This window comes from Erythrolamprus reginae, chromosome 1 (genome assembly GCF_031021105.1).
Source record: "Erythrolamprus reginae isolate rEryReg1 chromosome 1, rEryReg1.hap1, whole genome shotgun sequence".
Lineage (NCBI taxonomy): Eukaryota > Metazoa > Chordata > Lepidosauria > Squamata > Dipsadidae > Erythrolamprus > Erythrolamprus reginae.
This window is the reverse complement of record NC_091950.1, coordinates 273,602,286-273,617,720: the sequence shown is the minus strand read 5'-3', so window position 1 is coordinate 273,617,720 and position 15,435 is coordinate 273,602,286. Positions and strand designations below refer to the sequence as shown.

Genomic DNA, 15,435 nt, shown 5'->3' with positions numbered 1-15,435 from the left:
GGATGGTGAGGGACAGGATGCTTCAAAATTGGCTCTATGATAAAGGCCTCCCTTAAGGGCAGGAATACCAGCTGCTCAGGGGTACCCCACTGGAACAGAACTTTCTTCTGTAGGAGCCAACTGAGTGGCATGGTCAAAATGGTGAAGCCAGAGATTAATGTCCTGTAATAATTGGGGAACCTGAGAAGTTGCTAAATGTTTTTCACCCAACGAGATTGCCAACTTTTAAAAACCTTCACTTTACTCCGATCCATCGCTATGTCCTTGGGAGAAATGCGATGGCCCAAGTAACTGGTAGAATTGACATTTCTCCAGCTTGCATAAAGCTGATGTTCGTGAAGCCATTGCAAGATCAGATAGAGATGCTGGAGATGACTTTTCTGGGATGTTGAATAAATCAAGATGTCATCAAGACCAAAACAAACTGGTCCAAAAGATCCAACATAATGTCATTCATGAAATGCTGGAAGACAGTGGGAGTACTGGACAAGCCGATTGGCATGACCATATATTCAAAATGGTCACACCGGGTGCCAAACACTGTCTTCCACTCATCCCCTTCTTGGACCCAAACAAGATTGTAGGCGTCGCACAGATCCAATTTGGTAAACACAGTAGCATCACAGTGTCTCTCCAAGAGTTCAGGGATCAAGGAAAAAAAATACTGGTTATGCACCATAATGACGTTCAATTTACTGTAATCACAGCACATGCACAAGTCTCCGGTTTTCTCCTTCACAAAGGGGACAAGAGAGAGAACAAGAGCCGATCAGAGTCAAGACACAAAGGAATATGAACAAACATTGTTTCCTGCAAATTGCTTCCTTCGTCATCATCCCTTATATAGGCTATTGTGACCAATTAGCCCCAAGCCTTACTTCCGAGACCTCCTCCTGAAAAACAATCCCTGCCTTTTGCAGCTCTGCATGCTCATGCATTGAGAATAGGCTCCTCCTGTTCTTCATCATTAGTGATGGGAGCTTCTGGAAGTTCTGAAGGCCCTGGCTAAATCTCCGCCTCTGACACGAGTCCTCTCAAGCCTCCACACTGTCTGACTCGGGAGCCACCTGCACAGGCCGCTGGTTCATCACATCAACCTCTGCACTTCCGGAATCAGCTACAAGCTGCACGGACTACTGGCGGGCCACAACATAATACTAGCTGTCATCTATTATTGTATAAATTTTAATGCTTCTTAAAATAGAAATGATTTAAAATGGAAACAATGCAACAAATCTTTCAAAAAGCAGACCATCATTTTAAACCAATTCAGCTTCAATTAGTTATATTAAAATATCATATTTATTTATTATGCCACAATGAAGAAACAATAAAAGGATTAGAGCAGCAAAGCAAAATAGAAATTAAATAGGCACCAACTGTATTTTTAATAAGACTATAAATTTCTGCATGTGAAATTCAAGTCATAGTAGAGATAAAAGAATTGGATCTATTGATCTTGCTAAGGAAAAATCTTGATTTGTTTTCTCTATTCCTGGATTTTTTCCATTCTGATCTGCTAATTATAAATATGATATAACTTAGAAATTGCTTGCCTCTGAATTTTATTATTTAAGGCTGTAGACCAAGGGTGTCAAACTTGATTTCATTGAGGGCCACAATAGGCTTGTATTTGACCTTGGGGAGCCGTGGGGGGGGGGTGTTCATGTTAGGGGTGCCTGTTGTGGTTCGAGCATTCTGCCAGTGAAAACAGACTCCTGAGCTGTTTTCGCCTGTAATGGCCTCTTGCAACCTTCTGCCAGCAAAAACAGAGCTGCGTCGGGTTGCCCATGGTACCACACGCCAGTCCTTCAATGTTCAATGCCTAAGCACTCAATGTTCAATGTTCAATGTCTACGGACTTGAGTTTGACACCTCTGCTGTAGACAGAGAATCAGCATTGAATAAGTGCTGCATTGGAACCAGGAAGATCTACATTCTATCTGCTCTCTCCCAGGAAAAGTCACTCGCCAAACATTATCTTTCAGATTAATCTGTACCAAGATTTGTTGTAAAATTTTTAAAAATGCTATGTTGCCTTACACTCCTAAATGAAAAGGTAGGCCATAAATTTAATCAATAAATAAATAAACATCCTGCTTTTATTGACCTTGCATTAATCATTTGGGAAGGATTTTAGAATGAAAGAGTGTAAACATTCAATTTGATGTATATTTATAATTCATATTATATGCATGAATATGTAATACAACAAAACAAACAGATAACAATTTTGAAACAGTCAAATGAAGGTCAAGCACTGACAAAAAACCCTTAAAAATGTATGATTTTCACCTATCTGAAAGCTAGCTGCAGAAAAAGGAACATAGGCATGACTCGTAATCAACTTTACACAGATTAGCTTATTAGTATTCTTAGTACCGAACAAACAGCAAAATAGAACTGCTGATAAATTATTTGGTAATAAGCTTGTTTATTACCATAGTCCATAAATCTAAATACAGTGGTACCTCGAGATACGAGTTTAATTCGTTCCGGACCTGGGCTCTTAAGTCGAGCAGCTCTTATCTCGAACGACTTTTCCCCATAGGAATTAATGTAAATAATTTTAATTGGTTCCAGCCCTCAAAAAACTCACAAAGTTAGTCTAAATTATGCAGAAAGACATGTTTTTAATGAAGAAATGTACATGTACATATAAATGAATAATGAAGTTTCTTTCACTTAACTTGTAAACTTTCTTAAACTTTTAAATTTACATATGTTCAACTTCTCTGCCACCCAATCCTGTAGGACAGAGGTCCCCAACCCTTTTTGCACCAGGGACCGGCTTTAAGCGATCAAGAGAGGAATGGGTGAATGAATGGACGGAGGGTGGGAAGGAAGGAAGGAAAGAGGGAAGGGACAGAAACAGAGGAAGGAAGCAAGGAAACTTATGAAAGGGGAGAGTAAGAGAGGAATGAGTGAAGGGAGGGAGGGAGGGAAGAAGGTGGGAAGGAGAAAGAAAAGAAGAAATAGAGGAAGGGAAGGTAAAAGAGAGAAAGAAAAAGAGCAAGAAAGAAAGAAAGAAAGGGGGAAGGGACAGGAACAGAGGAAGGAAGCAAGGAAACTTATGAAAGGGGAGAGTAAGAGAGGAATGAGTGAAGGGAGGGAGGGAGGGAAGAAGGTGGGAAGGAGAAAGAAAAGAAGAAATAGAGGAAGGGAAGGTAAAAGAGAGAAAGAAAAAGAGCAAGAAAGAAAGCTGCAAGCACCCCCCCGAGCCCCCCAGGCCGGCTGCAACCTTTTAAAACATGCGCGCCGCTTCGCAGCTGTCTCCTGAAGCCGAACGCGGAAGTTAGCGTTTGGCTTCAGGAGACAGCTCCTTGGCGCTTGTATCTCGAATTTGGGCTTGTAAGTAGAACAAAAATATCTCTCCCCTCCCAGCTCTTATCTCGAGTTGCTCTTAAGTAGAGCAGCTCTTATGTCGGGGTTCCACTGTACAACGATATTTCAAGTGAAAAGAGAGTAGTATTATGAAGTGGAAGCTATAACATTCAGTTAATAGAAATTACCATATTCAGTTAAAATTCATTCAATAAATTCTTATTTAAATCACTGCAATATAAAAGCTCAAACAACATCATTTAAAAATAAAGAAATGTTATTCAAATAAAGAAAACTTGAAAAAGCAAAAAAAAACCAACCCTCTATCAAATTAAATAGAAACAATTAAGGTAAGCCAGGAAGAACTAGATAGAAAGGATCAAAAAAATATTTTGATCCTCATCTAATTTGCATTAATTTATTTCCTCACACTGATTCACTTCCAATCTTCTGAATACTGATTATTTAAATGGTATCTGAATTCTAGATAGGACTAAAATATATGCTTGGACTAATTTCTCTTTGAAATCTTGGAGAGACATGGGCAGTAAGTGTTAATACTATATTAAATAAACCAACGGTCAGATCTAATGTAAGACAGCTTTTTCCATGCAGTTGGCATATCCTTCACATTTAATAAGACCTCCCAATATCTTTATCTAAAAAAATAAATCCCACACCTATTATAATTTCAGTTGGAAAGTCTCCTTAGTTTCAAAAATAATTTTGAAATTAAATATAAGGTATAGCTGTTTAAGAAAACATTTCACTGGGCATAGTTATACTACCAGGAGCTGAAAAGAAAGGTTAAGAAAGGAATGGGGAACAACTTAATAAATGAGAAAAAATATTGCTCCCTTAAAACAAATGCAGAAAAGAGTGAGTGGGAGAATTATTTTATATCCTGATATACAATGCCTTATTGTGCTTCCTCGTGAACCATTAATGAGGCAACTATCTAAAGTTCTGATATTTACAGATATATAGTATGCATGTATGTATGTATCTGCATGTACATGTGTGTCTATATATGTGTGTGTGTACACCTTTCAAATTAATATTAAAACTATTATTTTGGATGAGACACTATCTTCTACACGATTATGTTTTGTTTTTAATTATTATTTATTTATTGTAAAATAGTAATTTAAGTAAAAGTCTTACAATTCTGCAGATAATAATAGGTTTTCAATTAACAGCGTTCAGAGGTTGCCGAGTTTGGGACCTTGAATAAAATTGGTGTTTGTTTGTTTGTTTGTTTGTTTATTTATTTATTTATTTAATGTAAGGTGCAAATTTCTTTCTATTTCTCTTCAATTTCAAAATGAAGTGTGTCATGAGGAAAAGGCCATTTCTGTTTGAGAATTCAGAGTTGGAAGAATCACTGAATCATGGGCAACTTTTTAATTTCTTACAATACTCTCTATCTTGTTCATTCAGTTTGAATAACAAAATCTAAAATACAGTTAAGAAATATTTGTTTTAACAAAATGGATGCATCTATGCTATTACAATTCCAAATATCTAGACATTTTTGTTCAAATACAATAGTTCATAGTTAATTATATGTAACATATATTTTGCATACTTTGAGCATCTACTCTTATTTGTCCCTCGAGACAGTTTCAAAAGAAAAGTTAGAACTTTAGTGGCAGACACTTATGCTCATCTCAAGCACTCAAAACTTTAAGTCACTACCAGTCTATCCTTGATGATCAAGCAATTTAACATCCAAGTCTTTATTACAATTTTTTTTACCAAAATTGCCATTGTTAATGGGGAAAAAGATAATGCAGCCATTATTTTCCAACAGTAATTATTCTAAAACTTCTACGGTTAATTTTAAGAGGATGGTACCACAACTTTATGTACTGCTACATTAACTGAGTGTACTATTACAGTAGTCCCTCGCTATACCGCGCTTCACCTACTGCGGCTTCACTTCATCGCGGGTTTCTGAGGAAGTCGATCGGCAGATTTAAACAGCCCGCCAAATCCGATCGGCAGGTTTTTCAAAAAATATATATATCTAAAATTGTAAATACTGCATTTAAATACTGTATCTAAAATAAATACTGTGTGGGAAGGGTTTATAAACACTTAAAACAATGAAAACTTACCAAACAATTACAATATAAATACTTAAATAAGTACTATCAGTCGATAAATTCCCCATCGCGGATTTCACCTATCGCGGCCAGGTCTGGAACGTAACACCAGCAATAGGTGAGGGACTACTGTATATCTCAGTAGTCACTGTAGATAACTGAGACTAAAATAATTATTAATGCTAGCTACTCAATGTTGAATTCATCATATAATTCAAAATCTAGATCTTGCTATTTTCAAGAAAGGGATAATTAAAATATATCCTATTTTTGTCTAGATTCATTTTCCCCAATCCTACAAAATTTTATTCCAAGATAAATATAATAATGCTCAATGAAGTCCCTTCCTAGATATGTTATACATGGGTAACATTCTTAACTATTAGCAAAGTTGAAGTAATTAACTGTGTTGCTATAGATAAGGATTGGCTTAAGCTTCTCTTTAGAACAAGTCTATCACACATCTTCAAAATCCTTTCTTTCACTGGATTTCAAATTATATGAATTATAATTCTACTACTACTACTACTACTACTACTTTTTCAAAAAACAAAACGGGACTAAGATATGACAAGCCATAGCAATGATATGAGATGAAGCACATACAATAGCTAGAAAGACAGAAGGGAAGTGATACAGAATGTTTAAGAATTGTGACATATGCCAATTGTTTATAACATCTAAGGATCAATATTAAAACTCAAACATGACCATATATCAAACAATGTCCTATTCATTTCTTACAGAAGATCAATATATCTATTTTATATTGATAGCTATTCAGCAAAAAAACCCACTCTATAGCAAAGTTCTAAAGGTCATCTTAAAAAACCTTCGGTTCACAATAGGCAACAATTTAATTTCCTTAAAAAGTACTATATGTCCAAAGTTACATCTATTCTGTAGCACTACAACCCTTTAGATCTGCAGAATGGTCTTTACAACTGATCAAACTCTTACTCAGCCCTGTTTCCGATTCAGTCTTCAATTCACTGTTTTTGATTCACTGTTCACTCTCTCTTCAGAGTGAAGATCTATCTACACAGCTTTGTGAAGGGTCAAGGGAAACTTCCATTGTAGAGTGGAACTTTGCTTATATTATATAGACTTTTCCTGGCTTTTTAAAGAAGATTCCACAGATTCCTTAGTTATATTAAAATATATTATTCTGAATTGTGATGGTGAAGTGATTAGAAGTCTAATTCTGCTGAGTGCCAACTACCAGCAGTTTGGCAGTTCAAGTCTCACTGGCTCAAGATTGACTTAGCCTTAAATCTTCTGAAGTCAGTAAAATGAGGACTCAGATTGTTAGCGGCAATATGCTGACTGTAAACTGCTTAGAGGGGGCTGTAAAGTTGTATATAAGTGCTATTGCTATTGCTATTTTAAAGTGAAGGCTAGAATACTAGGCCCACCAGTGTTTTCATAGAAAAAATAGTCTTTAGCAACATGCCTCTCCATTATTCCTTTTAAAGCTTCTTAAATAGAATTTTCAACTGAATTTAGGGACAACTAGCAATTTAACATTTTGCTCTATGCTATAAAACAGAGCAGAAAGAAAAATGTACTTTCAAACCAAAAAAGGGAAGTACACTACAATACTGCTCTATTTAAAAGTGTAGACTTGAAAATATTAAGAGTTACCTGTAGAACAAGGCATCTGGAAATTGGGATCAGTGCTATCCAAAACAGGCAAACAGAACTGAGCACTTGCAGATCCTAGCATAGGGTCCTTATCACTGAGCATGTTCTTCAGCGAATCCTCTAAGACATTTTGACTTGTACTAAAATCCTCACAGGCTTCATTCTCCAGGTTGGATCCTAGAAATAGGGCATCATCTAAGTGTTCAGTAGGAATTAAATGATTAAATGTATCAACTATATCCATGAAGGCTCCTGTGTGTCTTTAATCCCTATAGAAAGACAAGAAAAATACCATAAGAAAAATAAACTATGGGTTAGAAATTATCTAGAATTATCAAATTCGATGTGACTTATCTCTTGTCTTATATAACTCACTGTAATTTTTTTATATGTTAAAATTAAATTATATATTTTTTTAAATTAACAGGAAATTTGTCCATTTTTTATAGATTTGATGAATTTCAAATTAAAGGCCAAACCACAGATTTAGGAACTCTAGCCACTATTTTTCAATTGCAAAACTGGCAAAATGAAAGAAATGGGAGACAGGAAGTATATTTACCACCACCAACCCAGATGGTGCATATACAACCACACCTGAACTTTCTTGCACTACTTAACTTACAAAGATGTTTGAGAATCCTGAGACAAAATAATAAGAGTTCAGAATGCATACTACTCAACTGTTTTCGCATTGTAACATCCTCCGCATCTTATTTTCTACCAAGCAAACTTCCCATACATGGAATTTCCTGTGACAATGGGAAAAGTAAATGAGGAATGAAAATTGGAAAGAGCACATAAAGGAAAAGCAGAATACTACAAATTATCCACTACTCCCATCCCTGGTCAAGGATGCCCAGACTCATGCTTGCTATGGGAAAATCAGTCAGCCATGCATTACATTAAAAAAGTGATGAAATGGAACATTTTCTTTAAAGTTACACCATGCTACCTACCATTCCCTGAAAATAAGTCCCTGTTATATATATTTTTGAACCCTGAAATAAGCACTTGGCCTTATTGCCATGCACTCAAAAGCCCAACTGGGCTTATTATCAGGGGATGTCTTATTTCGGGGGTAACAGGGTATATAGACAAGTAATCATTTTTAATTGTTACTGAAATTGAATGAATTGAATATTAACTGAATTTCAGTTAATTTTAACTGCATATTGGCCAAATGTTGTGCAGTGAGAATCACTTTAGTCCATATCGACGACTGCTGCTGTAAAATATCAGCCATATTTTAACAAATAAAGAAGGAAGAAAATTGTTCCATGATTTTTCTACAATTGTTAAACATAATTCATTAAAGTACAACTGAAACCTGAGATTTTTTTATTTAAGATTAATGGACAGGAAACTTAAGTTTTATGTATGTCATTGACTGAGATGGGCAGTCACAGAAATTTAACAAGTAAATAAATAAGTAAGGACAACTGCAGCAATATTATTATAGTTGCAAAAATGGAAGGGTTTGACACTATCCACAATGGAGAAATGGTTGGTGAAGATAATAGAACTTGGAGAGGTAGTTATAGTTGATCCAAAAAAGTTAGTACAGTAATCCCTCACTACTTCACGGTTCATCTTTTGCGGATTCACTACTTCATGGGTTTTCAAAGGGGCATAAATCCATTAAATCTATTGAAAATTTTAAATCCATTAAAAATTCATAAAATTCTTCTACACTACTACTGTACTCTGTTAAAGAAACTGGTAGAACATCGCATGTAGTTGCAGCTGAGAAACATTATAGAATGACTGCTTAATGCAAAGGGTGGGTTTTAAAAGTCCAAATACTCATTAAATACATAAAAATATATATTTCCTCTACTTCATGGAAATTCGTTTTTCACGAGTGGTCTTGGAACGCATCCCCCGTAAAAAATGAGGGATCATTGTATCTACATTTACAGCTGATTGGAAACCGCTTACAGGGTGTTTTTTTATGATACAGGAAAAAAATGCATTTATGCTTTTGTTTAGGAAAAAAATGGATAATAGAACAAAGTGAGCTTTTTGTAATTTTACACTGAAATAATTTTGCAATCATACTTATTTTCTGCAGAGGAAATTGGAACCTTTTTATTTTTTCTCACTGCACTTTTGTGTTTTCTTTTTTTCCCTTCTCTTTCTCCTCTTTCGTATTGATTTGTGGTAGATTTTATGCATTTCTTAAAACAAATTTACGCCAAATACAGACAAAAGTAAAAGCTAATGAAGTGTGTAGGGAACAGATGGGTTTAATTTAAAAAATCTTAAACTTTGATATGTAATCTTTTCCCCCTCCATGGGAAACCCCACCTCCAGATTTCCGCGTTTTTGCGATGCAGGGGAATCCCAGCATCGCAAAAACGGGTGCTTCGTTGGCAATGCAAGTACAAAGGTGGGGTTTCCCAGCGAGGGAAGCCTCCGCAAAATCGCAAAAACACCAAAGTCCTTGAAACCCCACCTCCGGATTTCCATTGCCAGCGAAGTGCCCGTTTTTGCGATACTGGGATTCTTCTGCTGGGATTCTCCTGCTGGGATTTCCCTGCAGCATCACAAAAACACAGAAGTCCGGAAGTGGGGTTTCCCATGGAGGGGAGCCTCAGGGGAATCCCAGCGGTGGAAAAAAAGGTGCTTCACTGGCAATGGAAGGTCCAGGGGTGGGGTTTCCCAATGAGGGGAGCCTTCGCCTGGCAGCAGGGCATCCCAGCGGTGGTGGCGGGTCCGTACGGTGAAAATAGTTCGTAAGAAGAGGCAAAAAAATGTTAAACCCCGGGTTCGTATCTCGAAAAGTTCGTATGATGAGGGGTTCATAAGATGAGGTTTCACTGTAGCTCACATTGCAGTCTTATGCGTACAATCATCTACCACAAGAAACAATGGATGACGGAAAGTATGAAATCGTGTACTTATGCTTAATGAACATTTTTTTAACTGACAGTTTCATATATATATTCTATCAATTCTTGCCTTGAAACTAGCATGTTTTTCATACTGAAGGATTCTACATAATGACAAATTACTGGAAACATAACAAACTGAGCCATGGATTACTTCACAATTTATATTTTATTAAAAAAATATTTACTGAATTCATACATTATGAACATTATGCTATATTTTATTATTGCAAATTACAGTGTCATTTAAGCTACAAATGAGTTGTCAAATTAGTCTGAGACCATTAAACCAAACTGACTTTTTTCATTTGTTCAGTCTGTCAGTCAGTCAGTCATTCTTCCCTCCTAAATTGTTGCAGACTTGAGCTGTGGAACCTTTGGTATCTCTGAGCTTGTTTGTAAAGTCAACAATGCTGGTGAATGTGTGGTTTGCTCACTGTTTATGTACAGTAGCCTTGCCAGTGTTGAGGGGTATAATTTATTCCATGATCATTCCTTAATTAGCAATAGCAATAGCACTTACTTATATAACACTTCACAGTGCATTACAGCCCTCTCTAAGTGGTTTACAGACTGAGCACATTTCCCCCAACAAATTGAGTCCTCATTTTACCCACCTTGGAAGGATGGAAGGTGAGTCAACCTTGAGCCTGGTGAGATTTGAACTGCCAAATTTCAGGCAGTTGGCAGTCAGCAGAAATAGCCTGCAGTACTGCACTCTAACCACTGTGCCACCACGACTCAATACCTCAATTAAGGTATTGTTTTCTGTTTGATTATTTGGCAGGTGTTAATCTTTGCTTATCTGTGTGTTGGCTGCTGGAGAAGTTGCGTTCTGGTCTTTTTGTATGCTTCTAAGCTTTATTTACTGTCTTTTTTGAATGGTGTATGGGAATGATTTTGGGAGAAAGGTGAAAGAGAAACAGAAAGAGGCATGAATGCCCCATAGCTAATAATCTTAGGAAGCAATTTAGAAGGGGCCCACTTTAATGGATCAAGAAATTAAAAGTAGTAATGGGAAATGTTGTACTTTAGACTTGCAAGATTCTTTAAATATAGCCTTATAATAAAGTAAATTTCGCTCATCTAGTCATGTTTGGCTTGTTTAAAAATCTGGCATCAATCTTGCAAGTCTCCTACTCTTTTCGAAAGAGGAATTTCAAGACTCACCTCTGATACTCAAGGAACCCAGCTAACCACTAAACACCTGACAAGGAAAAACAGTAGCCAATCTGAAGGAAATGAATGGAGCCTGTACAGTTCATGTTGTGGTTGGCTCTGGGCCAGCTCCTGCAACGGGGAATTTGGATGTTGGCTTAGGAGAATCCTCAGGTTCCCAGAGACTTGTTTTACTGCCATCAGCTTCTGACAGGAAAGAGTCATTGCCTAGGCCAGATGCTGGGGGAGAAGACGGATCAGATAGAGAAATGGATGCAACCAGCCCATAAGTGAATGACCCCATTAGTGGGTCATCGGACTCGGAGGTGGAGGATTGGTAGATTGATGCCAGAATGTGCAGGCTCACGGCTAGAAGGGACCAACTGCGTAGGTATCAACGGAGATAAGAGAGAAGACCTGTAGCTGGGGCAATTAGGCTAATGGGGTTGCTGATAAATGACCAGCGTTGCAGAGAGCGCATGTGGGAGTTTATCCGTTTGAAGAAGGACGAGTGTTGTTTGGTTTGGACTGTTCCAGGACTTACAAAGACTTTTTGGATATCTCACAGCTAAGTACATTTTGTGGACTATTGAAGGGGGGTGGCTGTGACGCCTTCACACCTGCCTTTATCTGCTCTGTTTTTGATTTTGCTTTTCACAGCATTCCAGGCTTGTTGTTTGTGGGAGAGCACTTTGGCTGTTTAAAGTGTGTTCGTACAGTACTTTTGCTTTGATAAACTGACTTTCTGTTTACTTTGAGACGGTGTGTGCGTCTGAGTTTACCTTGCTAACTCATTAGAGGGGCTCTTAGTGAAGGGCTAGCATAACACTTCATCACTACAAAAATGTGAACAAACTAACAATTAGAGGCCATTGTCTATTCCCGCTTATCTCACATCTCTCAGATCAGCTACAAAAAGCACACATCTTTATAAAACTAGAATTGAGAAATGCTTATAAGCTAATCAGAATGAACGGAGGACATGGATATTTATAATAGCCTTTGATATAAGATAAGGAAAATCTGAACATACAGTAATGCCTTTTTACCTGGTCTAGGGATAGGCAAAGTTGACTCTTCTATGACTTGTGAATTTCAATTCCCAGAATTCCCGAGCCAATCATGCTAGCTCAAGAATTCTGGGAGTTGAAGTCCAATGTCATAGAAGAGCCAACTTTGCCTACCCTTTGTGGAATGGTTCATTGTGGAATGATTTGTCCAAATTCCTGAATGACAATTTTGTAGACATTTTAGATAAATGTCTCAGTTTGTTCCAAACATACTTCCTTGCATATAACTCATGTCAGAGACATACTGCAAAAATTATGGGAAACTAAATTTGTGAAATTAGAAAAATGTATATTTGATCTGACTCAACTGGATTACTTGCAATACATACCGTACTATCTAAAGAAGATACTGTATACAGATGGATCCAGCAAAAGTGCAGCCTGTTCTATCACAGAGCATATACATGAACACACACACACACACAATACAAAAGATGTGCAGTCCTTACTAGGCCTTGCTTACTTCCACAGAAAATCTCTAAATCTCTTTTATCCAATTAAGCACAACAGCTGCATGGTATATATGCCACCATGAAAGGTTAAATTGTATCTTGCTGGGCTTCCTTAAGTTCATGCATCCAGGCATGAACTCAAGGAAGCCAATCAAAATATGTTTCACTTTTCACAGTGGTAGGAGGGTAGCTGTTGCACAATGCACATTTAAATGTGCCTCATCCCCCTAGGGCAGCGGTTAGCAAACTTAAACACTCAAAGAGCCATTTGGACTTGTTTCCCAAAGAAAAACAACAATGCCTGGAGCCACAAAACCTGGATGGGCATGGCCAATTCGATATCGCTCACTCCCACCCAGTCACATGAGCACCACCCCACAGCCAAGCCTAGCCAGCCAGTCCTTAGGACAGAAAACTGGGAACCGCAACACTCTTTTCTCTCTCTCTCTCTCTCTCTCAATCTATGTTTCTCTCTCCCTCTTCTCTATCTTTGTATTTCTCCCCCACTCTATCTCCCACTCTCTCCCTGCATCTCTCTAGATTCTGTTAGAGTGACCAGAAAGAAGAAATGTATCTTCTACTCACTGTACGAGAAAAGAAATGCTAGCTTACTATAGCCAAAAATCAGGAGTCTGGAAGCACCTTTCCTGATTAATAAATCATATTGAAAGACAAAAACTATCATGAGATACAGCACACTTGCAGAGGAGTGGCTAGACATCCCACATTTGTCTAAAAGTGACTGCATTTTTTTCAGCCATTAAGAGAGAACATGTGCTCTAAGATGTACTGGACTGCAACTCCCTAGTCAACACTGCTCCAAAATCTCAATTGTAGATCCCCTCCCCAATTAATCCCTGTGGATTAAACAGTCCTAAACAGTCCTCCAAATTAGGGAATCACATTTAGCCTACTATCTCAGGCAAACCAGTTTCTATGTAAAATGAGGAAATGGAATAAAAGTAACTCAAAAGCACACATCTCACCGAAGTCCATTATATGTACAGTAGTCATGTCAGATTAGCCACCCAAATTATGAACATAAACCATTTACCTAGAATTAGATAATAAGGTAACCTAGGATAGACTGTTTTTGAAATCACTAGCTGCTAATTAGAAATTTGGCCGGAAATGTATCAATATTGCAGCATGCAGACTTTAAAAAAACACCAGAAAGATAATCTGGGAAACTTTTAGAAAAGACAGACCTACTGAAACCTCCCTCATGCTGTATTTGCAAAACACAACAACAAAAGGGCAAAATAAAGGCAAACTAAGGTTTGCCATTATGGTAGGAATCACCGTCCCGCTTCCTGTTCCTCCTGTTTTAAACTCTTCCTGCAAAAGATCTTTGTAGTCCGGAATTCCTCTGCCAGCTTTTTCATTCGTGTTCCTACAATTTTTTGCATTGAAAAGGCACTTGGGGTTTGATGCAGAAAATGCACTTTGTGCATCCTGGGAAAGCAGAAACAGGCTGCTGGGACCTCTTTTGCAGCTAGTGGTGAAGAAAAAAAGTGTGTTTCGGTTGTTTTTGCAAGGAGTGGGGGAAAAGGTTTTGGACAAGAACTTATAAAAGCCAATAAACCACCCTAGCTACATTTGGAGCTGGCCTTTTGCTTTGTCCAGATCGTTATTGCTGCTTGCCCTTTTTCTCTTGGGTACTGAAGACTGCAAGGTGAAATCTTTTAGTAGTATACTAAAGTAGTTGTTGCAATCCTTTCCTCCTGCTGCTCCTTTTAGTTAGCAACTAATTGCATACACTAGGGTGGGGTTAGGTATGGAAGTGTATTAGGTCTGAAGGGGGGGGACCCCTGGAAATACCATGTACACGCCCACACATGGTGTTTTGTGGAAGAGCCACACTAAAGGGATCAAAGAGCCACATTTGGCTCACGAGGCGCAGTCTGCCGACTCCTGCCCTAGGAGGAAAGGAATAGTATAACTGTGCCTAAGGCAGAAGTATATGGGGGAATGTTCAGAACCCAACAAAGAGCCATGAGAGAATTTGGGTGATCCTGCATCCACAGATAAGATTATGTGTCCTCTTGTCAAGTTTGTTGGGAGAGCAAAACCAATCACCAATAGAGCAGCTGGGTTGTTGCAATCAATAAACATGTCCTCTTCCAAAATCTTGGGACATTTTTTTCACTAAATTTCATCACCAATCACCGATTATCTAGGTCCCCAGCAGTAGGGTTTCAGGCCCGGTTACAGCACGGAAACTGCTTTGGTCGCGTTGATGGATGATCTCTGGCGGGCCCAGGACAGAGGTTTATCCTCTGTCCTGGTGCTTCTTGACCTCTCAGCGGCTTTCAATACCATCGACCATGGTATCCTTCTGCACCAGCTGGAGGGGTTGGGAGTGGGAGGCACTGTTCTCCAGTGGTTCTCCTCCTACCTCTCCGGTCAGTCGCAGTCGGTATTAGTGGGGGGCCAGAGGTCGACTCCGAGGTCTCTCCCTTGTGGGGTGCCTCAGGGGTCGGTCCTCTCCCCCCTGCTATTTAATATCTACATGAAACCGCTGGGTGAGATCATCCAAGGACATGGGGTGAGGTATCATCAATACACCGATGATACCCAGTTATACATCTCCACCCCATACCCAGCCAACGAAGCAGTGGAAGTGATGTGCCGGTGCCTGGAGGCTGTTGGGGCTTGGATGGGTGTCAACAAACTCAAACTCAATCCAGACAAGACAGAGTGGCTGTGGGTCTTGCCTCCCAAGGACAATTCTATCTGTCCATCTATTACCCTGGGGGGGAATTATTGACCCCCTCAGAGAGGG

The 15,435-nt window shown here is 38.5% G+C and overlaps 1 protein-coding gene across 5 annotated transcripts in view; it reads right to left on the bottom strand.

The window, feature by feature from the left end:
• The window catches only part of PHF3 (PHD finger protein 3), a 65,144-nt gene that overhangs the window by 37,192 nt on the left and 12,517 nt on the right, over window positions 1-15,435 (bottom strand). For 2 of the 5 annotated variants that reach the window (XM_070733037.1, XM_070733035.1), the window contains exons 2-3: window positions 7,761-7,828; window positions 7,077-7,345 (exon numbers count right to left, since the gene is read on the bottom strand). The exons of 2 other annotated variants lie outside the window; for them this stretch is intronic. Coding sequence is in view for 2 of the 3 variants with exons in the window: in XM_070733035.1 (XP_070589136.1) it covers window positions 7,077-7,320 (244 nt within the window). In the remaining variant the exon portion in view is untranslated. The remainder of the gene's footprint in view (window positions 1-7,076; window positions 7,346-7,760; window positions 7,829-15,435) is intronic. One more of the 5 variants, XM_070733036.1, reaches the window with a different exon arrangement.